Source organism: Erinaceus europaeus, chromosome 2 (assembly GCF_950295315.1).
Source record: "Erinaceus europaeus chromosome 2, mEriEur2.1, whole genome shotgun sequence".
Lineage (NCBI taxonomy): Eukaryota > Metazoa > Chordata > Mammalia > Eulipotyphla > Erinaceidae > Erinaceus > Erinaceus europaeus.
This window is the reverse complement of record NC_080163.1, coordinates 38,614,965-38,641,669: the sequence shown is the minus strand read 5'-3', so window position 1 is coordinate 38,641,669 and position 26,705 is coordinate 38,614,965. Positions and strand designations below refer to the sequence as shown.

At 43.9% G+C, this 26,705-nt stretch overlaps 2 protein-coding genes across 3 annotated transcripts in view; both read right to left on the bottom strand.

Annotated features, from left to right (window-relative positions):
• Nucleotides 1-5,690, bottom strand: part of CATSPER3 (cation channel sperm associated 3) — a 48,305-nt gene extending 42,615 nt beyond the window's left edge. The window contains exon 1 of one of the 2 annotated variants that reach the window (XM_060186399.1): nt 5,515-5,690. In XM_060186399.1, the coding sequence (XP_060042382.1) occupies nt 5,515-5,636 (122 nt within the window). In that variant the 5' untranslated portion in view covers nt 5,637-5,690. The remainder of the gene's footprint in view (nt 1-5,514) is intronic. The other variant, XM_060186400.1, reaches the window with a different exon arrangement.
• Nucleotides 5,691-9,702: 4,012 nt separating this feature from the next.
• The window catches only part of LOC132536925 (cation channel sperm-associated protein 3-like), a 36,809-nt gene continuing 19,806 nt past the window's right edge, over nt 9,703-26,705 (bottom strand). Inside the window, exons 4-8 of the mRNA XM_060186398.1 lie at nt 20,393-20,575; nt 19,640-19,780; nt 19,047-19,166; nt 11,374-11,531; nt 9,703-10,432 (exon numbers count right to left, since the gene is read on the bottom strand). Of these exons, the coding sequence (XP_060042381.1) occupies nt 9,784-10,432; nt 11,374-11,531; nt 19,047-19,166; nt 19,640-19,780; nt 20,393-20,575 (1,251 nt within the window). The 3' untranslated portion in view covers nt 9,703-9,783. The remainder of the gene's footprint in view (nt 10,433-11,373; nt 11,532-19,046; nt 19,167-19,639; nt 19,781-20,392; nt 20,576-26,705) is intronic.

The following is a 26,705-nucleotide window of genomic DNA, read 5'->3' as shown; positions in this document are numbered from 1 at the left end:
GGGACCTTTGGAATATACCTAAAATAGACCTTCTAGCTATTTCCAAAACAGAAACCCCAAACGTTGATCTACAATATTCCAACCTTTAGGTTCATGATTAGGCAACAAGTTGTATGACTTTATATGTTAACTCTTTCCCAGCCACCAAGTTTCAGATGCTACCATAATGCCAACCATACTTCCCTGGAGAGATGACGTCCCCAATATGTCCTGGAGCTCCGATTCCTCAGAGCCTTGCCCCACTAGGGAAAGAGAGAGACAGGCTGTGAGTATGGATCGACCTGTAAATGCCCATGTTCAGTGGGGAAGCAACTACAGAAGCCAGACCATCCAACTTCTTCATCCCATGATGACCCTGGGTCCATACTCCCATGGAGTTAAAGAATAGGAAAACTATCAGAAGAGGGTATGGGATATAGAGCTCTGGTGGTAGAAATTGTACACCTCTTATCCTATGGTCCTGTCAGTGTTTACATTTTATAAATAAATAGATTTTTAAAAAATTTTGTGATTCACACTCACAGAGGGATAAAGAATATAGAACCTTCCAATGGAGGAGATAGGATATGGAACTCTGGTGGTAGGAATTGTATCGAATCGTACCCCTGTTGTACTACAATCTTGTTAATCATTATTAAATATCTAATTAAAAATAAAAACTTCTCCTGCATTATTTGTTTTATCAAATGCTAGAGACCATACTCAAGGATGCATTCATGTGATCTACCACTAAGCCACCTCTCTATCTTCTTTTCTGAAAGAGCAAACTTGGGAGAGACATGAAAACACCATTCCACCAAGCATGGAGTTCATTTGGCTCTGTCCATGGTACTCTCACATGGAGCTAGATCCCAACCCTACACGCTCAACTTGGAAAACAAATGTTCTACCCAGTGAGTCATCTCCACAACCCCAGAAACCATTTAAATGTCAAAGAAAAAGGGCTGATTAAGTAGACATCACTTGTGAAGCTTCCTCCTTGCAGGTGGGAACTGAAGGCTTGGGCTCCAGCACTTGCACATTGTTACGTGTGCACATTACCAGATATACCACCCCCTGGCACTGCAGTTTGGTGTTTTGTTTTTTTTTTTAATTTTTATTTATAAAAAGGAAACACTGACAAAAACCATAGCATAGAGGGGTACAACACCACACAGTTCCACAACTAGAACTGTGTGCCCCATGCCCACCCCTGATAGCTTTCCTATTCTTTATCCCTCCAGGAGTATGGACCCAGGGACATTATGGGGTGCAGAAGGTGGAAGGTCTGGGTCTGTAGTTGCTGCCCCACTGAACATGGGCATTGACAGGTCAATCGATACTCCTAGCCTGTCTCTTACTTTCCCTAGTGGGGCAGGATCTGGGGAAGCGGGGCTCCAGAACACATTGGTGGGGTTGTCTGTCCAGGGAAGTCTGGTTGGCATCATGGTAACATCTGGAACCTGGTAGCTGGAAAAAGAGTTAACATATAAAGCCAAACAAGCTGTTGACTAATCATAAACCTAGAGGCTGGAATAGTACAAATGAAGAGTTGGGGGGGTTCCATTTTGTAGATAGCTAGTAGGCCTATTTTAGTTATATTCCAAAGGGCCCATGACTATACTAGTTACTGTTTATATTTAACCCTGAGTTTGATGTCTGATATGCAGGTGGATCCTAGTTATTGTCTGGGGAGATGATGTCATGGCTGGAAAAAGGACCAGAAAGCTGGATCCAGGAAGAGAGTAGCTCCCTAATATGGGAAAGGTGTATAAAAATTATTGACTGTAAACCCCATTGATTTGCTCTGGTCTGGGCCCCATATTCAGCTCAGGAGCTTATGTGACCTCTGCATCCCTGTAGTTCTGAGCTCACATTCTGTGGTCATGAATAGGAACGTTTCAAGCTTCCCCAATCTCAGGACCCATCTTCCTCAGGTAGAGCATAGAGTATGATGTCCAGACTCCCTTGGGAGGATGGAACATACTCTACTTTTGTTGATCCATGTTGAGGGCAAGATCCTATGGGGGCCCACAAATGGATCTATTCTGTTGTTCCTGATAGAGATAACTGGTAACATTGGGAAGAGGGCTTTATTCAAGGTTTAGGCCCATCATGTCTCTTTGAGAATCTCAGGACTCCACAACTAGTGCCCCACCTGATGGGGTGGCCTGATAGGAACTAAAAAGTCATCGTTAAAGTATGCCAATCTCTTGCCCTTATTCAGCTTTTCTGCATAAATTTTAAAGACATATTCAATTTAATGAATCCAGTTACAAAGAAGACTAAGGTAAGTATAAACTTATGGGACTATATCAAATTAAAAAGCTTATGCAGAACAAAAGAAACCAATAACTAAAATTTAAAAAAAAAAACAATACCAGTACAAAAAGACCCCTCACAGAATGGGAAAAGATGCCATATATCAGACAAGAGTTTAATAACCAACATATATAAAGAGCTTGCCAAAATCAACAAGAAAACAAATAACCCCATCCAAAAATCGGGAGAGGACAGACATGGACAAAATATTCACCACAGAAGACATCCAAAAGGCTGAGAAACACATGAAAAAAATCCTCAAAATCTTTGACTGTCAGAGATATGTAAATAAAGACAACAATGAGATACCGCCTCACTCCTGTGAGAATGTCACACATCAGAAAAGGTAGCAGCAACAATTGCTGGAGAGGTTGTGGGGTCAAAGGAACCCTCCTGCATTGCTGGTGGGAATGTAAATTGGTCCAACCACTGTGGAGAGCAGTCTGGAGAGCTCTCAGAAGGCTAGAAATGGACCTACCCTATGATCCTGCAATTCCTCTCCTAGGAATATATCCTAAGGAACCCAACACACCCATCCAAAAAGATCTGTGTATACCTATGTTCGTATCAGCACAATTTGTAGTAGCCAAAACCTGGAAGCAACCCAGGTGTCCAACAACAGATCAGTGGCTGAGCAAGTTGTGGTATTTATATAGAATGGAATACTGATCAGCTATTTAAAATGTGATTTCACCATTTTCAACTCATCTAGAATGGAGTTTGAAGAAATCATGTTAAGTAAAATAAGTCAGAAACAGAAGGATGAATATGAGATGATCTCACTCTCAGTCAGAAGTTGAAAAACAAGATCAAAAGAGAAAACACAAGTAGAACCTGAACTGGAATTGGCGTATTGCACCAAAGTAAAAGACTCTGGGGTAGGTGGGGAGGGAGAGTACAGGTCTGAAATGGATGGCAGAGGACCTAGTGGGGGTTGTACTGTGATGTAGAAAAGTGAGAAATGTTATGCATGTACAAACTATTGTATTTACTGTCTAATGTAAAACATTAATACCCCAATAAAGAAATTTAAAAAAAGAAAGGAAATGAAAGCAAAGTGGGGGGGGGGAATATATAGATACATAGATACACAGATACAGAATCAGTCTAAACAGGTAACCTTGGGAGAACTACAACAGTTTCCAATGGAGAGGATGGGACACAGAATTCTGATAGTGGAAACTATATGGAATTATCTTATATTATTTTTTAATTAAATAGAGAGAAAATGAGAATGGAAGGCAAGATAGAGAGGGAAAGAGGCAGAGAGACACAAACCTGCAGCCACAGTTCAACACTCACGAAGATTTCCCCTGCAGATGGGGACCCTGGGCTTGAACCCAGGTCCTTGCTCACTGTAATGTGTGCACTTAACCAGATACACCATAGCCTGGCCTTATCTTATACTTTTATAAACCAATATTAAATCACTAAAAATAAAATTAAAAAGTCACGAAAAGTATGCCAAAATGTTGATAGTTTCTACCTAATGGTAGTGAAATTATAGGTGATTCTTTGCCATATATATGAGTCCTGCCATTTCTCAAAGAATATTTTTCCTCCTATTATTTTATATATAATAAAATAACACATTATCATAAGAGTAAAAATCTATAAATATATTAAAGAATTCTGACCAAAAAAATGTAAATTTGGGCTGGAGAGAAAGCACAATGGTGATGCAAAAAGGTTTTCAGGCCTAAGGCTCTAAGGTTCAACGTTCAATCCCCAGCATAAGCATAAGGCAGAGCTGAGTCCTGCTATGATCTTTCTCTCTGTATCTCTTTCATTAAAGAAATTTAAATTAATTTTTTTAATTATAAACTCTACTTTTTTCTTAATTTTTGCCACAACAATACTATAGCAATATTAAAAGTAACTGGCCAACTTCTCTAGGACAATGCCTATAAACTGATTTTAGATCTTGCTGTATAAAGACTGGAGATAGTTCAGTGGCAGAGACTAGGACTTGCAAGTAATTGATCCCCAGTACTAGCAGCCTTGTACTAGTGACAGCACTAACCGTGCTCTCACAAAAACAGACATCAATAAGTCTTAGGGCCAGTCACACCCACGTTGAGTGCATACATTACCATGCTCAAGGATCCAGGTTTAAGCCCCCAGTCCCCACCTGCAGGGAGGAAGCTTCAAGAGTGGCAAACCAGTGCTGCAGGTTTCTCCTCCCCCTCTCTACTTCCCTTTCAATTTCTATCCTAGCAAATAAAATTAATATTTTTAAATATGTACATAAATAAATAGATCTGAGTTCACAAGAGAAGCAAAAAACAGAACAGAAGAACCTCTATATCTCATATACACTATTATTCCCATTTTGTATCATATAAACACTATTATTTCCAATTCTCAATTATTGTGAGTCTTATTTGAATTCCTCAATAAACTCAATTACAAAAAAAAATGTAGTGAAGAATAGAAAGTATACAAATATAGGCTATTTTGCAAATGTTTTACCATTTTATATTTTATACTCTATAAAAACATTGTAATTGTTTTATTGAAATGAGATATGTTCCCAAGAGAAAAGAAAGCCTTTAAATTGCCTGGCACGGTAGATTAAGAAAAAAGTCTTTCAATGGGCTAACAAAGCAGCTTAAGACATTGATAAAATGTTCAGTCAGTCTATAGGTCAAATAAGAGTATTTCTAGGAACTGGAAGGTCATGCAGTGGATAAAGCATTGGGCCTTCAAGCATGAGATATGGGACTTGACACCAGGCACCTCATCATCCCACGTGCCAGAGTAACTTGTGTGTTCTCTTTCTCTGTTCTCTGGTGTCCTCTCTCACTCTCGCCTCACCACCACCACTTCCTTTCTCTCTCACCCCCTAACCATTCCTCTTTCTTTCTACCCTACCCCTTCCTCTCTTGCACTCTCTTTCCCCTAGCCCCATTAATAATAAATAAATAATTAACCCCAATAAAGAAATTTAAAATAATAATAGTAAATAAATATTTTTTAAAAATCAGTCTGACTTCATGTTTGCCTTAGCCAGTCAGTCATGGTAAAGAAGCAGCATGTTGGGCTGAGCCTTCACCAACTTCACAAATCAAGTAAACCAAATTGTCAAAGACTTACACTTCAATTTGGGAATCAGATGAGTGTGTGTAGGAAAAGCTTAAAAGAATAGTGAAACCCAGTCCCTTCAATGTCATTTGCACATTTCTTAACAAGCAACAGAAATATAGTATTTACCGAAAGTTCCCAAATATCCTAGTGAAAACATTACTTATAATTGAACCTGCACTGTTTCTTGAGTGTTTCTTCTGTCTACTGATATTTCTTGCGAGTTTCAGGTGCTCCACATGTAGAGACATTTTCTAAATTTCCTATTTTCACTCCCTACTTTTGTCGTCCAACAGAAAATCTCTCAGGGATTTCCTTAACATCCAATTTCAAGAGGGTACAACAAGGATCTAAGAAAGGAATTCTTCCTTTATGAGGTCACTTTTGGGCATTCTAGTGAATACATTACCAGTCCTCAGGCCACTGGAGAGAACAACTCCCCAGCTGGTCTATCCATAAACTCTCTCTTCCAAGGAGACTGCATGTCATAGTTTAGTAAAATGAGAACCCAGCAATTCTGAAGCTTCAGGGTAAAACCAAGTGACACCAATGATCAAGGCAAAAGTATTTTCTTCTTGACAAAATGCACCCATTTAATAGACAAAAGCACAACAATATATTAGAATAAAGGTTACTTAAGAGAAAAAAGGAGCTGCCAGGGATGTGGTCATGGAGTAGCAGCTACTGAGAGATTGCTGCCATAATCTGCTGGATAAAAGCAACAAAATATCACCTGGAACCTTACCACATTAAAACTGAAACTTCTGAAGAAACTCACTGAGTCACAGGTGGATGCAGACATGCATGGAAAGCAGTAGGGAGAAACTCTCAAGACAAAAGAACTCAAGCCAGCAACTGACAGCCAGCACAATCCTGGTAGCTACCCAGTAGAACACAGGGTCAGCCCTAAGAAGGGAGGGAATTTATCTGGTAAAAACCTGGTAAAAAACTAAACCTTTATTCCAAAGAACAAGTCATTATTAGAAACGTATTAACAATTTGAGTCCACTGTTAAAATTCAATCTGATCACCAATTTGAAGTCATCAATGCTTAGATTGAAAGAATATATACTCAGCCTATGGTCTATGTATCAAAAAGTTTGAGACATTCAATCCATTTTCCCCTCATATTAATTAAATAGTGATTTTGAGACTATACATTAGTAGGAGTGTATAGTAACACCATTCCCACCAGCAAAGATCTGTGTCCCTCTTCCTTCCCCTCCTAACCTTACCCTCCAGGGAAGCTGAACTAGATATCTACTTTCACCCTCCACCCATAGATTTTCATTTGGGTGCAATATTCCAAACTCAGTCAGATTCATCCTTCTCCACACTCTCAAGTATGCTTTATTGGACACTTGCAGTGTTATCAGCTCATGGTCTAGGAAGCATGAGCCAACATTTTAAGAGACTTGATGGCTTGCCTGAGGTCACCTGATTAAGGAATCCAAGTTTTCCTTTTTTCCTTCTTTCTTTCCTTTCAAAGGACAGAAATTGAGAGGGAAGGGAGTGATAGGGAGCTTAGCCAGATGCACCTCTGCCCAAACTCTTCCAACTTTTTGTTTTATTTATAAAAAGGAAACATTGACAAAACCATAGGATAAGAGGGGTACAACTCCACAGAATTCCCACTGGCCTCCTTGATGCAAACATTTCCATCTTTTTTTTTTCAGTGATCAGAAAAAGATGCTCTTTCCCATCTAAGTTCCATCTTGAGCCCTAAAGAAACTTGCTACACATTTCAGAAAGTTCAGTTTTATCTTCTGGAGAGAGAAAACATCTCACTGCTTGTAGTCATACTCCACTGGTATCTCTCCAGGAATGCAGACACAGAAGGTGAGAAAGAAGAACAGAAAGAGAAACTCAAAGCAGAATCTGACTGATTTTGGAGTATGGCACCAAAGTAAAAATCTCTGAGTGGAGGGTGAGGGTAGATGTTCAGCTTCACTGGAGGGGAAGGGGGAAGAGAGCATGGGACACAAAACTTTGGTGGTGGGAATGGTGTCAATATACATTCCTATTAACATAAAGTCTCACAAGTCACTACTTAATTTCTTTGAGAGGGGAAAAATAGATTGAATGTCTCAAACTTTTTGATGCATAGACCATAGCACTTGAGTATATGTTCCTTCAGTCTAAGTACTTAAGACTTCAAAGTGGTAATAAGATTGAATTTTAACAGTGGGCTGAAATCATTAATACATTTCTAGTAGTGGCTTGTTCTTTGAAATATTAACTCTCCTAAAAGCTTAGACCAGGGAGAACAGAAGCAACCGGAGGTATTCCTTTATAAGATACAACTACATGTAAATAGCATAAAGGGACATAAATTATGGTGAGGACTTGTATGCTACAGAAAATCCTGACAATGGGATTTACAAAGTTAACCCAATTGCCAAATGATCTGGTTATGACTAAGACATCAGGAAACTGCCCCTTTCTCCACAAAGCCCATATTTCTCCCAGTCCTGAAATCTCTAGAATGGGGCTCAATTTCCTGCATGCTTCTCCCAATTCATAACAACTGAGACTGCATCTGCTGATCCCAACCCAATCAATGCAACCAATACCACCTCGGCATGTTTCACTTCAGACTGCATCCAGAGACATCAGGCCTGGAATGTCAACCCTTCAGCTTCATTACCCGGGTGAGACCTTTCCTAGCTCATAGGATTCCTTAATTCTACTTCAGGTGATGCACTTCTTAACAAACCTCAAAACCTAGATATAGAACAGGGTCCATGAGATAGGGCATATGTACATGTATACTCTTACATCTTTTATCACTCCCAAATGCCTAGGACAATTCCTACTCCTGGGACAATTCCAAGTGCTCCTGCTGAACTGTTTTCATATTCTCAGGGAGAAAAGTTGACACACCAGATATAGGTAGTTGCTTCTGTCTATCTCCAGCCCTGGGTCAGAGTCATGGCCTGAGACCTGCCTGCCTTGCTGCCTGAGCTGCACCCATGGAAGTCTCGAGGCCTTGTCATAAGGCACTGGTTGCAGAAGATGTCTAGCTTCTCCCATGAAGCTTCTCCCATCAGCACGAGGAGCCTGGGGACCCCGTTTACTTCATGCCCACCAACTTGCAGGTTGTTGGCATAAGGCTTTCTCTGCCCTAGGAACCACAGGGTCCAGTTCTCATACCCCACAGGGCACTGTTTCCAGAATGCTCAGTTGGGTGCCAGAGGTGTGAACACTAGAGAAACAGATGGTTTGAGTGTTTTAGGAGGCATGTGGCTGTCTACATTCAAGCAGTTATTGTCACTTCCATGGAGCAAATTTCTGTCATTCAGTCTGGCTGTTTTTCTGTAGCTCCAAAACCAGTAGGAGCACCAAGAGAGCCAGGACTAGACTGTGGGCCCTCATCACAGAGATTAGCCACCCCCTCCCCACAACTCATTAGACAGTAGTCTGATTTGTAGTGAAAACCACAATCTCTACCTTCACTGGTCCTGTGGACTGAAAGCACCATTACCCAGGCTTGCAGCCCAGAGCCCACCCATTTGTTCCACCAGCCACTCTTACCTCTGCCCCTTTATGCCCTGTCTGCCCTGGCTCCCCATTGGTATGTGGTCAGCAGGCATTCTCTGTGCTCAGCTGTGGGTGCTGCCCTACCTGAGCCCTCAGATGGCACTGTCATGGCTGCACCAATGCTGGAGCTCAGCCAGGAATGACACAGAACATGCTGCCTTTTCAGTGCAGGCACAGCTGGGAAATGACCCCTGGCAGCTAGTGCTGCTGCTCCTCAGCTCTGGGTGAGATAACTGGCACCATCTGCAGGCTCCTCTCCCAGGCCAGCCCAGCTAAGGAGAGTCCCACCTGTCATGACTGCACCCCTTAGGGCACTGAAACCACTGAGAGCCCAGAGAAAAGGAGTGTGGACTTGGAAAGAGGGCCCCCCGATGGTAATGGGACCTGAGAGAGAGAAAGATAGATAGCTCTCCTAGGAATGAGAACACCCACACAGAAGAGCTTGACAGTGCTTTCAACACTAGAAAACCACACCAGGTCAAAAGAGTCACACATTTTATGGGGTGGATGGAGGTGCTTCTGGGTCTGGGGTCTTCAAGAGTCTTCCCCAGTAACCCAGAGGTCCTTCCTGCTGGGCACAGGAAGGAGAGAGCCAGTCTCTGCATGTGGCCTCTGGCAAATCTTGAGTCTCTCTGTCTCCTCACTCCTCAAGCCTAGCTGTGTCTGGTGGAAGAAGAGGGCCAGGTAAATTCTGGGGAATTACACTTAATGGACACCCACCCAGGTTGAACCTCAAAAGGTGAAGAGACCCTATGATCACAGGGACCAAATAGAAAATTCAGGTGGTATGTGTTTAATAGGCGGATGTGTGTGTGGCGGGGGTGGTTGTCTGCCATAGCTGGTGCACTCCATGCCCAGTTACTCATAATCTGTCTTCTCAGGCTGGGGCTGCTGATTCTCAGGCTGGGGCTGCTGATTCTCAGGCTGGGGCTGCTGATTCTCAGGCTGGGGCTGCTGATTCTCAGGCTGGGGCTGCTGATTCTCAGGCTGTGGCTGCTGATTCTCAGGCTGTGGCTGCTGATTCTCAGGCTGCGGCTGCTGATTCTCAGGCTGGGGCTGCTGATTCTCAGGCTGGGGCTGCTGATTCTCAGGCTGGGGCTGCCGATTCTCATGCTGGGACTGCTGATTCTCAGGCTGGGGCTCCTGATTCTCAGGCTGGGGCTCCTGATTCTCAGGCTGCAGCTGCTGATTCTCAGGCTGAGGTTGCTGAGTCTCAGGCTGGGGCTCCTGATTCTCAGGCTGGGGCTCATGATTCTCAGGCTGGGGCTGCTGATTCTCAGGCTGGGGCTGCTGATTCTCAGGCTGGGGCTGCTGATTCTCAGGCTGGGGCTGCTGATTCTCAGGCTGGGGTTGCAGATTCTCAAGCTGAGGCTCCTGATTCTCAGCCTGAGCCTCCTGATTCTCATGCTGGGGCTGCTGATTCTCAGGCTGGGGCTGCTGATTCGCATTCAATTCTTCCAGCATGAGGCTGAGCACATTCACAATCTCATAGTACAACTCCTGGAGTCTGGAATGAAGCAGGAGAAGAAGAGCCTGGTTTCAGGGATGGGCTCTGAGCTACTCGACCTCAGCCACAGCACAGTAGCACCTAGACATCCACCACACCTGACATGTACTGGGTCAGGTAGGATCAAGGGCTTCAGAGTCAGATTTGGCTGCATTGAGATCCACGTCTACCCCTCCACCTATGTGCCCCTCACCCCCAAGCCAGCAGCTGCTGCATTACATAGATGTGTCATCTTGGAAGACAACAAACTTGTGGACAATGAGTGAGGTGACTCTGTGAAGTGACCAGACACTGCCAGCCGACTCTTGGGGACCAAAGTGATTGTTCCCTGATCCTTTCCACTGAGTTTTTCTATGAAGCCCTGCAGGGGACTTTCACAGAGAAGCACAGATAACTATGTTCAGGAGTCCACAGAGGCTGCTGGGTGCCCAGATCCAGCACCTTCCTGAGCTGTGAACTATGCACTGAGCACTGTCCTGGACCGGGCCATGCTGAGAGCATCACACACATTGTTTCTTAGGATTAACCCAGCAGCCCTTTGTGTGACAGTTGAGGAAGACAAAGATGCTCAGTCAGAGTCACATAGGCAGGCAGTGGCAGGATCAGACCAGGAGTTTCAGTTCCTGACTTGCCAGTTGGGGCTCTTTCCTCTGCCTTCTGTAGAGAAAGGTCAGTGAGGAGGGTAGAAAGAATCAGCACTTAACCATGGGTCCAGGTAGGATGGTGACAAGTGGGGAACAGAGCCCCTCCCTCTCCGAGCCATGGCCTGTCCACACAGCAGCCCAACCCTAGGTATACAGGGAATTCTGCACCTTCCCCGAGCAGGGCTTTGCTCCTGTGAACCAGCACACTGGCCATCACCCCTGATCTCCCAAGGCAAGAGTCATGGCCCTGCCCTCTAGAAGCCCAGGACCAGGGAAGGCAATAAAGTGGTGACTTACTTGTAGATCGTAGTGTCCTGGTTGTCCAGAGTGGTCAGGTAGACATCAATGAAAGGAAAACTAGTTCCAAAATCATCTAAGACCATTGGATCATTATGCTGAAGGGTTTTCTTGAAATTTTTCACCAAATCACTGAAACTTGCATAGTCAGCATTTTTCTAGAGAGGGAGGAAAGGAGAGCGCAATGATAAGGAAGAGGCAACACCCAAGGAGTGCAGAGGCCTGGAGACCCAACACAAGGGCCCCTAGACAAAGAGAAGCCTGACACTGGTCTCAGGATGAGTCTGGAGCCTAATCACTGATTCACCCTGACTTCTTCCCAGCTGGCAGTGAGTGCCAAGCAAGGTAGCCTGAAGGACCAGCATCTGTGCATGAAGGCAGGTGACACATGAAATAATCAGTGAGAGCCAGAGGATGGCTCAGTAACCTCACCCTGCCCTGCACAGACCTCGGGCACAGTCACGACAGGCAAACAACTCTATCTTGGAGGGAAAGGCCAGGTGGAAGGCACTGAGTATGTAGGAAGGGCCAGACGGGATACTTCAACTCAACAAAGTGTCCCAAGGCCAGTGTGGTGAGTGTCCCAAGATCCAGCTGTAGATCAAAAGGAGTAGAAGACTCAGCCCCAGCCCTTCAAGGCTGTGTCATGCTGTCTTTACCCTTGCTCAGGTTTAGAAAACCAAAGTGCAGGGCCAATGTGTGGTAAACCTGGTAGTGTGCACATGTAACAATGTGCAAGTGCTCCAGTTCAAGACCTTAGTTCCCACCTGCAAAGAGGAAGCTTCACAAGCGGTGAAGTAGTTCTATAGTTCTCTCTTTCTCTCTCTCTCTCCCTATCTCCCCTTCTCTCTCAATTTCTGTCTCTATCCAATAAATAAAAAAATAACATATTTTTAAAAAGAGGAAAAGAAAACCAAAGTGGAAGGGGACAAGGAGACCCTGGCCCAGCTCACGTGGTAGAGCTTTGCCATTTATGAGTATCTGGGTTTGAGCCCCTGATTACTACATGGGAGCACCATGTCAAGGAGAAGCTTAAGTGCTGTGGAGTCTTTCTCCCTCTCCCACTCACTTTCTCTCTGTTTCTGTATTTTAAAAAGCCCTCCTAGACACTATGGTGTTTATCCCTGGGAATTTGGGTGGGGGCACAGAACTTCGGGGGTGGAGGTGGTATGAAATTATATCCCCATGCCTGAGACTCTGAGGTCCCAGGTTCAATCCCCAGTATCACCGAAGCCAAAGCTAAGCAGTGTTCTGGTCTCTTTGTAGCTCTCTTTCCTAAAGTAAATAACATATTTTAAAAAGAAACTACATCCCTAGTATTTTATAATCTTATAAATTGAGGCTGAGGAGCAAGGATTAACTTATTAGTAAGCTAGAGTTAATTTCTTAGTTGCAAAAGAAAAATGCAGTAGGGTCAATCTTCCCCCTCCTCTCAGTATAAACAGGACTCTCTATTGCTGTAATCAAAGTGATCTTGGTCAGGGGCCACAGAATCTGCTACTTCTGCTAAAGAGTCTCTGATAACCCAAATAAATTGTACTGTCTTTATACAGAAAAAAATAACTGATAAGCTTTTTGCTATGAGTTACTATAGGAAGGCTGATAACTGTAAAAAGGATAAGCCCCGCTGCACTCAGTGCTCAGTTTTTTGCTAGTTTTTATTTTAGATATGAGCTAGCATTAATAAAAGATGCTCCTGCTTTAAAAAAGAAAATGAAGAGGTGAGAAAAGAAAGGAAAACAAACTAAAAATAAATAAAAGAAATGAAAGGAAAAAAAAAAAAAAAGGGGGGCCAGGCAGTGGCTCAGCAGGTTAAGCGCACATGGCACAAAGCACTACGACTGGTATAAGAATCCCAGTTCGAGTCCAGGCTCCCCACCTGCATGGGGGTTGCCTCACAGGAGGTGGAGCAGGTTCAAGTGTGTATTTTTCTGCCCTTTCATCTGTCTACCCCTCCCCTCTTGATTTCTCTCTGTCCTATCCAGCAATAGCAACTATAACAATAATCACAACGAGGGCAACAAAAATGGTGGTAACTAATGACCTCCAGGAGCAATAGATTCATGATGCAGGCACTGAGCTCCAGACATAACCTTGCAGGCAAAAAAAAAAAAAAAGAATAAGAAGAATGAAAGAAAGATAGGAAGAAAGGAAGAAAAAAGAAAGAAAGAAAGAAAGAAAGAAAGAAAGAAAGAAAGAAAGAAAGAAAGAAAGAAGAGAAAAAGAAAAAAATCAGGGACAGGGTTTTGGTGCACCTGGTTGAACATACATGTTACAGTGCACATGGACCCAAGTTCAAGCCCCAGTCCCCACCAGCAGGGAGAAAGCTTCACAAGTAATGAAATAGGCTGTAGGTGTCTCTCTGTCTCTCTATCTCTCAATTTATGTCATTCTCTATCCAATAAATAAATAAATAACAATAATTTAAAATTTTAAAGAAAGAAAAGTCAGAGGACTCCAGAGGCGGGGCTACAGAGCAGTAGCAGCTGTGTTTCTCTCCTCTCCTCTCCTGCTTCAACTAGGATTGCCAGAGGAGAACACCTGGGACGACAAGGGGATGGGACTGGAGCTAATTCATGAGTCCATCAAATCACTGGTAAGTGCAAACACATGGCTCATGGACAGAGAGAGGCCTACAGAGAGATTGGGTGGCTGGTAGCAGTCCAGCATTTTGCCAGTTGGAACGCCACCTCCAGTCTGTTTCACCAGCGGGGGGACAGCTGAAGGGAGAAGAGGATTCTCTGAGTCTTACCAAATGCAACTGTGAGTCTCTATTGCTGCTGCCATCAGAGTCTGGAGCAGCATCAGGGAGGCCCTGTGCTGACACCAGGGCACAGAGAACTGGCCAGGAAATGCAGGAGAAGATTTATACCTAGGTGGCCTACAGGTGGGGCTTTGAGCGTCTCTTTGCATAACCATGGGATTATCTCTGCCCCACCTTGCATTATCTCTTGGTCAGAAGTCAGTGATTACCCTCAGAAGCCTAAAAAGAAGTTTAAAAACCCTCAGGCTCCTATAGCCTACAGGGAAGAAAAAGAACAAAAGAGGCTTTTAGTCACTGAGCTCCAACTCAATGATTAAAATAATATTGAAACAACTGTCAGTTTCCACAACTGTGAACCTTTTAATTACCTTAATTAGACACAAGTCAATCCAGGCAAGAGCGATCAGTAATTTGAAAAGTACTGAGAGAGGGACCTCATAATATACTATATAGAATGGTTAAACCAACAATAAGAAATATTGGAGAAATTAACAGGAAGAGTCCAGCTAAAAGCCTCCCAAAGGTTGAAGCACAAAATAATGAGGTCAACATCTAAACACTAGTTAAGGAAATAATCACAGGAGTGCATAAAGAGTTTAAAAGAATTGTGATCAGAAATGCAGAAAAAACAAATGAGACTATGAAAGAAAATACTAAATATCTCAAGGTTATTAGAAAGCTGAAAGCTGAAATATCTGAGCTAAGAACACAACTAGATGAATAAGCTAAAACAGTATCAGAACAGGGTAACAAAAAAGATGAACTCCAGGAAACAGTAGAGGGGAGAGAGAATAGAATAAATGAGGCTCAAGACAGAATTAGCAAGATCGAGGACAAATTATAAACAACTAAAAAAGAAGTAAGAGATCTCAAAAAGAGATTAAGAGAATCTGAAAACAACAACATAGACCTATGGAATGGCTTCAAAAGAAATAATATATGCATTATTGGTTTACCATAGGAAGAAAGAGAGGAAGGGGAAGAAAGCATTCTTCAGGATATAATAGCTGAGAACTTCTCTAGTCTAGGGAATGTGTAAGCTCAACTGTACACTACTTAACAATTACTGGATCAAAGAGGAAATAAAGGAAGAATTCAAAATGTTTTGAGAGTTCAATGAAAATGAAGATACAAACTATCAAAATATTTGGGACACAGCTAAGGCAATTCTGAGAGGGAAGTTCATAGCAATACAAGCACACATTGGGAAACAAGAAAAAGCACAAATAAACAGCCTGATTGCATACCTTAAAGACGAAGAAGAAGATGTACAAAGGAACCCTAAAGCAACCAGAAGGACAGAAAAAAAACTAAAGTTAGGGCAGAAATCAATAACACTGAAAATAAGAAAACCATATAAAAAATCAACCAAAGTAAATGTCGGTTCTTCCAAAGAGTGAACAAAATAGACAAACCTTTAGCCAGACTCACAAAACAAAACAGGGAGAAAACCCAAATAAACTGGATCATAAATGAAAGAGGAGATATCACAACAGACACTGCAGAAATTCAGCTTATCATGCAAAACTTCTATGAACAACTTTATGCCACCAAGCTAGAGAACCTGGAAGAAATGGATGATTTCCTAGATACCTACTAATTTCCAAAATTAAGTAAAGAGGAACTAGATAACATGAACAGGTCCATCACAGCTAATGAAATTGAAACAGTTATCAAAAACCTTCCCAAAAATAAAAGTCTTGGACCAGATGGTTTTACTAATGAATTCCACAAAACCTTCAAAGAAGAACTAAGGGAGTCGGGCTGTAGTGCAGCGGGTTAAGTGCAGGTGGCGCAAAGCACAAGGACAGGCATAAGGATCCTGGTTCGAACCCCGGCTCCCCACCTGCAGGGGAGTCACTTCACAGGCGGTGAAGCAGGTCTGCAGGTGTCTATCTTTCTCTCCTCCTCTCTGTCTTCCCCTCCTCTCTCCATTTCTCTCTGTCCTATCCAACAACGACAACAACAATAACTACAACAATAAAACAACAAGGGCAACAAAAGGGAATAAATAAATAAAATAAAATAAAAAAATAAAAAGTTTAAAAAAAAAGAAGAACTAATACCTCTACTTTTAAAAGTCTTCCAGAAGATTGAAGACACTGGAATTCTCCCTGCCAGCTTCTATGAAGCTAACATCACTCTGATACCAAAAGCAGACAGAGACACAACCAAAAAAGAAAACTAAAGACCAATATCTCTGATGAACAGAGATGCTAAAATACTGAACAAAATTCTAGCCAACTGGATACAGCAGTATATTAAAAAGATTGTTCAGGCATGCAAGGTTGTTTTAATATACATATGTCAATCAACGTGACCCACCACATCAACAAAAAAGCAAGACCAAAAACCACATGGTCATATCAATAGATGCAGAGAAAGCCTTTGACAAAATACAACATCCCCTTATGATCAAAACACTACAAAAAATGGGAATAGATGGAAAATTCCTGAAGACAGTGGAGTCTATATAAAGCAAACCTACAGCCAACATCATACTCAATGGTGAAAAACTGGAAGCATTTCCACTCAGATCAGGTACTAGACAGGGATGCCCACTATCACCATTACTATCCAACATAGTGTTGGAAGTTCTTGCCATAGCAATCAGGCAGGAGTAAGGAATTAAAGGGATACAGATTGGAAGAGAAGAAGTCAAACTCTCCCTATTTGCAGATGACATGATAGTATACACAGAAAAACCTAAGGAATCCAGCAAGAAGCTTTCGGAAATCATGAGGCAATACACTAAGGTGTCAGGCTACAAAATTAACATTCAAAAGTCAGTGGCATTCCTATATGAAAACACTAAGCTAGAAGAAGTTGAAATCCAGAAATCAATTCCTTTTTCTATAGCAACAAAAACAATAAAATATCTAGGAGTATACCTAACCGAAGAAGTGAAAGACTTGTATACTGAAAATTATGAGTCACTACTCAAGGAAATTGAAAAAGACACAAAGAAGTGGAAAGATATTCCATGTTCATGGGTTGAAAGAATTAACATTATCAAAATGAATATACTACCCACAGCCATCTGCAAATTTAATGCTATCCCATCAAGATCCCAACCACATTTTTTAGGAGAATAGAAAAAATGCTACAAATGTTTATCTGGAACGAGAAAAGACTTAGAATTGCCAAAACAATCTTGAGAAAAAAGAACAGAACTGGAGGCATCACACTCCCAGATCTCAAATTGTATTATAGGGCCGTTGTCATCAAAACTGCTTGGTACTGAACATGAATAGACACATTGACCAGTGGAATAGAATTGAGAGCACAGAAGTGAACCCCCACACCTATGGACATCTAATGTTTGACAAAGGGGCCCAGACTATTACATGGGGAAAGCAGAGTCTCTTCAACAAATGGTGTTGGAAAAAAAGGGTTGAAACATGCATAAGAATGAAACTGAGCCACTGTATTTCACCAAATACAAAAGTAAATTCCAAGTGGATCAAGGACTTGGAAGTTAGACCACAAACTATGAGATACTTAGAGGAAAATACTGGCAGAACGCTATTCTGCAAAAATTTTAAAGACATCTTCAATGAAACAAATCCAATTACAAAGAAGACTAAGGCAAGCATAAACCTATGGGGCTACATCAAATTAAAAAGCTTCTGCACATCAAAAGAAACCAATACCCAAACCAAGAGACCCCTTACAGAATGGGAGAAGATCTTTACATGCCATACATCAGACAAGAGGCTAATAACCAGAATATATAAAGAGCTTGCCAAACTCAACAAGAAAACAAAGAACCTCATCCAAAGATGGGGGAGGACATGGACAGAATATTCACCACAGAAGAGATCCAAAAGGCTGAGAAACATATGAAAAAATGCTCCAAGACTCTGATTGTCAGAGAAATGCAAATAAAGACAACAATGAGATACCACTTCACTCCTGTGAGAATGTCATACATCAGAAAAGGTAGCAGCAGCAAATGCAGGAGATGATGTTGGGTCAAAAGAACCGGCCTGCACTGCTGGTGGGAATGTCAATTGGTCCAACCTCTGTGGAGAACACTCTGGAGATCTCTCAGAAGGCTAAAATGGACCTACCCTATGATCCTGCAATTCCTCTCTTAGGGATATATGCTAAGGAACTCAACCCGTCCATCCAAAAAGATCTGTGTACACATATGTTCATAGAAGCACAATTTTTAATAGCCCAAAACCTGGAAGCAACCCTGGTGTCCAACAACAGATGAGTAACTGATCAAGTTGTGGTATATATACACATTGGAATACTACTCAGCTATAAAAAAAATGGTGACTTCACCGTTTTCAGCCTATCTTGGATGGATTTTGAAAAATTCATGTTGAGTGAAATAAGTCAGAAAAAGAAGGATAAATATGGGATGATCTCACTCTCAGGCAGAAGTTAAAAAGCAAGATCAGCAGAGAAAACACAAGTAGAACCTCAACTGGAATTGGCATCTTGCACTGAACTAAAATACTCTGGGGTGGGGGTGGGGAACACAGGTCCAAGAAGGATTACAGAGGACCTAGTGGGGGTTGCATTGTTATATGGAAAACTGAGAATGTTATGCATGTACAAAATATTGTATTTACTGTTGAATTTAAAACATTAATTCCAAAAAAAATAAATTAAGAAAGAAAGAGAAGTTATCCTAGAGCAGTGAAGTCCCAACAATGGGAAAAGGAGAAGGGAAAAAAAGGAGAGAGAGGGAGAAAGGGAGGTGGGGAAAGGGAAGAAATGAAGAGAGGAATGAAAAGGAGAGAGATTATAACCCCTGCATTACCTATGACAACTGATGTCTGAGACCAACCACCCACCAACCCACTATATAGATACCAGGTCCCTGTTCTTAGCCACTCAGACTTTTATCTCTGACAGTCCATCAATCTGTCCTCTCTACCATGGAGACACCTACCTGTGACTGCATCAACATGATGATCTTCTCCTGCTGCTTCTTCAGAATCACCTGCTTTTCTTCCATGAGCTTCATGTGTCTCTCCAACATCAGATCATACTCAAATTTTTTAATGGAGTCCTAGGGAGTGGAAAGGTACAGGTAAGGTACAGGCTCACTCCACCACTTTCTTCCTCAGAAGTTTATTTGTTTGGTTGTTACCAGAGCACTGCTCAGCACTGGCTTATGGTGGTACTGGTGATTGAACCTGGGACCTCAGAGCCTCAGGAAAGTATGCTGAGTATGTTGTGTCCTCAGTCTCCATACTGAACTCTAACACTGCTGCCCAGGTCTCTCAGCAGGATAACCCCCTACCCCCAGACAAAGCCAGACCCCAGCTCAAGCTGTCTGTGACAACAGCCATGACTTCCCAAACCTCAGTGCCACACTGGCCACCTCAAGGGCAGGGAAGTACATTGAATGAGGGAGGAAAGGAACCTGTCTGCCCACCTCCACTCTACTTCAGGAGGCAGCCAGTGTCCTCCCAGGAGACCTGGCCCACAGCTCCCTCTGCCATATGAAAGCTGACCCACCCTCTGCAAACTCAGCCTCACCTGAGTGTGTATGATCATCACACCCACAAACATGCTGAGGAAGATAAAGGTGGCCAGCAAGATGAAGAGGATGGTGAATGCTCGGCTTAAAACGAAGTTTCGATCATCCAGCTCACGCTGCAGGTCTGTCCAACTGTCCACCTAATCAGCCAGACAGAACAGACCAAGTGTCAGTACCCAGAGAGACAACGACCATTCATGCCCACTGAGGCCAAGCTGGCCTGAGGGTTTTTCTCCAGAAGGCCTCCCATAATCCCCCCACCCCCAATTACTGCCTCTCCACCAGCCCTCCTTTAAAATTAGCACAGTCTTCCCAGAGTCCAACCTTCTAGACTTGGATTTATCCTGAGTGGATGTGTGATCCAAAAGGCTATGTGACATGGGTTTCATTTCTTAATTAAATTTAACCCAAGAAAAATACCTTCTTGTAGCTCTTTGAGATTGTTACAGTCCAGTGACACAAAAGGGAACACTATAGAGAGTCAGAAGCTGAGAAAGATATATATAGAGAGAAATGGACTTTGTCCAGGGTGCCATACTCTTCTCAGTCCAGAAAGTTCAGCCCTGGGTTTCTCTGAGCCATGGGCTCAGCTAAGCCCCCAGACATGGGGAAGGCCCCATTCTACAACCATAATGTACACACAACACACACACATACACACTCACACACACACAAACACACACACACACACGTACTGTCTGGCCATCCCTGCTCAAGGTCCCTGTTCCCACCACTGCTGCTAAACACAGTACCGTTGTCAAGCTGAAGAGGGTGAAGAAGGCCACAGCTAGGTTCCCCCAGTTATCCACATCACCTCCATCTGAAACTCCAAACAGACAGAAGCCCAGGACAGCAAAGATGAACATCAGGACAAAGAGCAGGGCCAGCACCGAGTTGACAGTGTAGATGGTCTGCCCCATAGCTTTGATGAGCGTCTACAAGACAGAGGCACTGGGGTTAGATGTGGTTGCCAGGCTAGGGGCTCAGAGGACGGAGGCCCAGTCTGTCCAGACCACAGCTTTTCATGGCATCCTGGGCCATACCTGGCATGCAGCAAGTGTTCAACCAATATTTGTGTGGATGGATGAAGAAATCAGAATTGTGCCAACTGAGAACAGCCTGACAAGAGCTCACCTGGCAGCCACCTCACTCACAGTAGATGGGACACTGCCTCAGATCTAGGGAAGTCTCCCCATCAGAGCTACCAGCCTTCCCTCCTGAGCCCCAGCCTGCTTTTATGGTTATCCTGGGGTGTCCTGCCCCTGACCCTCTGTGAGGGTCAGTCCTGAGTGTGTTTCCAGGCTCAGAAGAGCAGGGGAGCCACCCTGGAGAAGGGAATGACCAGAACTGAGAAAAATGTGGCTTCCCATTCTTTTGAGCTGACTCACAAGCAGATCTCCATCTTTTGAGGGGCAAGTGGTAGGGGGAATTATCAGGGACTGATGTGTGCATGACTCTACTGACTCTGGGTTGATCTTTCATTTTTTATGCTTCAGAGAGAGAGAAAGAGAAGGAGATATAATAATAAGACAACACTGCTCTACCATCCTTGGTGCTATGGTGCTTCCTTGGATTGAACCTGGGACCTCTTGCATGGTAATGAGAGCACCTACCTGGGAAGCTACTACTCAGGCCCAGCTCTCCATCCTGTGGTATCAGCCTGCCCCCCTGTGAGATAGATATTTGCCTTCTCTCCAAATACACTGTCCATTCCTGGGGAGCAGAGTGAATGACTTCTCATCATTTGTTCACCATGACCTGGAGTCTTGGATGTACTGTGTGTTCCGTATGTGCTCATCTACATAGATGCTGTTGTAGGTGTAATTTCAAAGTTCTCAGTGTTACTATTCTTCCTGCTTCAACATGGGGAGTCACAGACTCAGACAAACAAAATGACTTGGCCAGGGTCACAGTCCAATACAGTGGCAGAGCTGGGATCAATTTTCAAGTCTGTGCCACACTCTTCACCTGCTAAGGTGTTGGTATGCTTCTAATTCTGCTTCTGAAAAACCCCTTCCGTTTCATTTGGTTTAATCCCCCCTGCTTAACACTATTCTATTTACATAACTAAGCACCAGCATGCCTGCAGGCCATTGGTTTAATCCCCACTGGTTCATGTTGTCTTTTTGCTCCGCCCCCTCTTGTAGTACACCCTGATTTGCACCAGTCACTTGTCACTCCACCCTCTCTATGTCACATCCTGTTTACACCCTACTTGGCAGTATATATAAGGACAGGTTTGTGAGTTTTCAGTTTAGCTTAGCTTGGCTTAGATTGCGCTGCGTTCTGCATGAATAAAGAGATACTGTGTACAACCCAGCCATGAGTCCCTGGTCGTCTGTCTCCGCCCGCGAAGCTAGTCCGACACTAAGGTACTCCCTTCTTTTTGTGTGTGTGCCACCAGGTCTAATGCATGAATGATTCTACCAGCCCAGACCAATAGGTTTTATTTTATCCTTTTCACCTTAGAGAGAGAGAAAGAGAAAGAGAGGCAGAGAGAGAGCACAGCAGTCGTGGAGGCTCCCTCAGTGCTGTGGTCCCCACATGTAATGGCAGGACTAGAATTCAGGACTTTTTGCATGCTAAGAGGAGTCCCCTGCCAAGTAAGCTACTCTCCAGTCTCTGAATGCTGCTCTTTCTAAGCCAAGAAATTGTTTAGATGGAACACTAGCAAAGGAGAGACTTGAGAGAGCTGAGGCACACGGGCAGCAAAGTTTTGGAGAGTTCGAGGTAATTTGGGAAGCAGAAAGATGACCCAAGACCATGTGCAGCTGCCCTGTGTGTGAAATGATTTGGCAGCTGCTTACAGGTGCTACAGGCCCACTGAGTTCCTTCCTTCTGTCCTGGGGAAGGGAGCTCAGTATCCCTGGGTTCATTCTTAAAGAGCTGAGTGTGAAAAATCAGCTTCCTGCCTGTGAGGTAAAGCCAGGAGTTCTTGCCCAATAACTACTAAGGCCTAAGAGGCGAGTCCTCAGTGAGGCAGAGGGAGAACATCACACAGCAGAGCCTGGGGCACTGCAGGACAGGGAATGCTGGGTCTCCCTCCCCCAGGCTGCACAGGCCCAGCACTACCTGAAACCAAACCTGAACAGTCTTGAGACAGCAGTGGAGAAGAACCACTCTGGTCTCCCTGGAGCTGACCTTGGACACTCATCCTGCACAGCCCAGGCAGGTCCCAGTAGGCCCTGCAGGACTGCAGGCCCACAAGAGGTAACACAGTCCCCCCCCCACCCCATAGGCTGTGAGCCCCATCCCTGAAGAAGGCCTGGGCTTTTCAAGTCTGTAGTCAGGCTCCCACAATAGCTGCCAGATTATGAAGTCCAAATTTCTTTGGGTAAGTGATTCCTAGCCCCCAGGTATGCCCCAGACCTGCCAGGTCTTCACCTTCAACTGGGCTCCTGTTATACTGCACAGAGGAAGGAACCTCTCAGCAGGCAGCTAGTGCCCCCAGCCTCACAGAAGCCAGTGCCCCAACTCCCACGCTGAAGCCTTCTCTGCAACTCTTCCTTTCTGCTTCCCTGCTCCTACACAGGCCTGGGCTTCCTTACCCTGAGCCCCCAGCCATCAGCTTCTCCCCACCTCCATGACTTCTACAGGTCTCTGACACCCTCACTCCATGGTGGATAGGAAGCTTGTTACAGGAGGCCACCCTACCTCACCCTCAGAAACCCTGCCCCACAGGAAAACCCTTGCTTCTACTCTCCTACTCCTATTTTTAAATTTCACATTAAATATTATTATTATTATTATTATTATTAACCAGCACTGCTTATTTCTGGCTTATGGTGTTGCAAAGGATGGAACCTAGAGCCTATGAGCCTCAGAGCCTCAAGCCCTCAGGCATAGGTGCTTATAAGATGATTCTACCACTCCTAGAGGCCATTCTCTCTCTCTTTCTCTCTCCTTTCATTCCCTCTTTGTTTTTAATATAGACAGAGAAATTAACAAGGAAGTGGGAGATAGAGAGGGAGAGTATAAGAAAGACACCTGCAGCATTGCTTCACTGTTCATGCAGCGTGTCCCCTACAGGTAGGGACCAGGGGCTTGAACCTGGGTCCTTACATGTGGTAACATGTGCTGTCACCTCTCAGCTCCCTCCCACTCCTCTTGTGTCTTAAATGTCTTCCTCCAGGCTCTGCCTCATCCAAGAAGCTCCCCACCTCCACAGAAACCCACCAATCCACATTCCACTACCCTCCCTCCTCAAACTGCCTTAGGAACCAGCATCCTTAGTGCCCAGTAACTAGCAAGACCATGTGACTTTCGCAATACCCATCCTCTCCCTCACTCTGAGGAGTCCCCAGTGTCACACTGATCCCCCAGGAATCCCCAGTCCCCTATCCATCTGCCTTATCCTCATCCCTCCCCAGCCTTGATTCCAGTGCCCAGTACTTCAGACAGCACCTCCCCACTCCTCAGGGACACTAGGGTCTGCCTTCTGACTGCAATTCAAAGGAGCCACTCTCAGATCTGAAAGGCAAAGTACCAAGACTTGATGGGCACTTGAGATAGTCCACCCCTGGCTACTGAATTTGGGGCTCTCAGCAGTGTGGGAAACCAGTGCAGGATGGTGATAACAAGAATATAGTGACTATGGGGGAGAAGAGATGTGAACAAGCCACTAACTATCACTAACTATTTGAAAAGCTATGCAAGAGGGATCTGAGAAAGAAGAGTCAAAGCCAACAGTTAACTTACCTCCCAGTGGAGGGGATGGGATAAGGAACTCTGGTGGTGAGAATTGCATGGATTGTACCTCTCTCATCCTATCATCTTGTTAATCATTATTAAATTACTAATAAAAATCACAAAAAAACTAGTAATAATAAATACATAATAAGTTAAAAAATCTTAAAACTTTGCAGTAGAATGGAGGTGGGAGGCATCCTTCACCAAAAACTGAAATGCAAAAAAAAACAGCAATGGCTTGAGAATTTGAAGTTGAAGTGGGGGCAGGGGCAGAGTTGACTTCCAGTTGAAATGGGCTGAGTTTGCATAACACGTGCATTTCAGGAGGCAGTGGGTCTAAAGCCCAGAGAGGAAAGCAATGGGCAGGTGAAGACACTTGCAAAGTAGGAAGGACGACCTAATGAATGTTCAGAGTCAGCCAGAGAAGGGCATGGTCTGGCAAAAACTACATTCAGGAGCCTAGCAAATAAAACAAACACCCAACAGGTCATGACCAAAAGGCTGAAGAAAAACCGATAGAGGGGGCTGGGTGGTGGCACACCTGGTTGAGCACACATGTTACAAAGCGCAAGGACCTAGGTTCAAGCCCCCAATCCCCATCTGTACGGGGAACCTTTGCAAGTGGTGAAGCAGTGCTGCAGGTATCTCTATCTATCTCCCTCTCTATCACTCACTTCCTTTTTGTTTTTCTGCCTATCTCTCTACAATAAATATAATACAAAATAATTTAAGACAGAAAACAGTGACAAGGATACCCATGGAAGTGGACACTGGACTTGATGGCATGAAGGCTGCTGGCAACCTGAGAGAATCCAGCTCCTATGGAGTGGAGGGAAGAAGCCAGGACATAAATGAGAAGCCAGGAAGTGGCCACCACAGGGACAGACACCACTCACAAGGATCCAGTTACTAAGAGGAGGAAGTTTGGGAGGAGAACACATAGTTAGGGAATGAATAAATGGAGATATGAGGTAGGGGTCATTCCTGAGCATACTCCTTATCTTTCCACCCTGGACAGGCAGTCCACAAATGTAGAACCTAGGCTCCAGGAGGGACAGACACCCACACTGGGCTGGGGAAAAATCTTGCAGTAGAGAAGAAAGACATACCCAACCCGTGAAAGAGGTCCAGATAGCCCCTTCCTAAATGAACTTCTGAAGGAACAATTGGATCACCTCTGAGGGTTGCCTGGAAGCCTTCTGAGCCAAGGCCAGAAGCCAAGGCCCCATGACTTCCAGAAACTTTGGATGACTTCTTGGCAGAAGCAACATTTCTACATCTGCATGAATGAAGTAATGAGTCTATTCCCCTAAAGAGAAGCAACAGATCTTTAGGTCTTAGAAGTAAGCAACATACTCTACCTACTACCAGAGGAGGATGGGTCCTGAAATTAGTGCAGCCTGGAATGTTCCTATCTGTGACCACAGAATGTGAGCTCAGACCTACTGGGATGCAGAGGTTACACAGGCTCCTGTGCTGAATATGGGCCCCAGAGCAAACCAGTGGGGTTTAAAGCTAACAATACTTATATGCTGTCCCCATACTTGGGAGCTACCCTCATCCCTGATGCAGCTTTCTAGTCCTTTCTTCAACTATGACACCATCTCCCCAGACAATAACTTCAGTCACCTGTATGTTAGATGTAAAGCTCAGGCAAAAACCAGTAGGGTCATGGGCCTCTTGGAATATATCTAAAATAGACCTAGTAGCTTTTTCCAAAACAGAGACCCCAAATCTTCATCTGCAATATTCTTGTCTTTATGTTCATGATTAGTCAGCAATTTGTTCTGCTTTACATCTTAACTCTTTTTCAGCCACCAGGTTCCAGATGCTATCATGATGCCAGCCAGACTTCTCTGCGTAGACGAAGCCACCAATAGGTCCTGGAGCCTGGCTTCCCCAGATCCCTGCCCCACTATGGAAAGAGAGAGACAGGCTGGGAGTATGGATCAACCTGTCAATACCCATGTTCAGTGGGGAAGCAATTACAGAAACCAGACCTTCCACTTTCTGCACCCCATAATGATCCTAGGTCCATAGTCCCAGACGGATAAAGAATAGGGAAGCTATCAGGAGAGGGAATTGCATATGGAGTTCTGGTGGTGGGAATTGTGTGGAATTGTGCCTCTCTTATCCTATGGTCTTTTCAATATTTCATATATATGAGTAAGGAATGAACTACCAAGATACTCTTGGCGGTATAATTAAAGGGACTGATAAAAAAATTGCTCACTGTGCAGCCTGGGAGAAAGAAGAGTTCTAATGTCCTCTGAAAAGAAACATCTCTCAAAGTTCAGCTATGGCATTTAACTGATGAGTGGCAGTGGGCCTTGATGTCTTCATCTGCCAAATAGAGCTAAAAATACCTTCCCTACA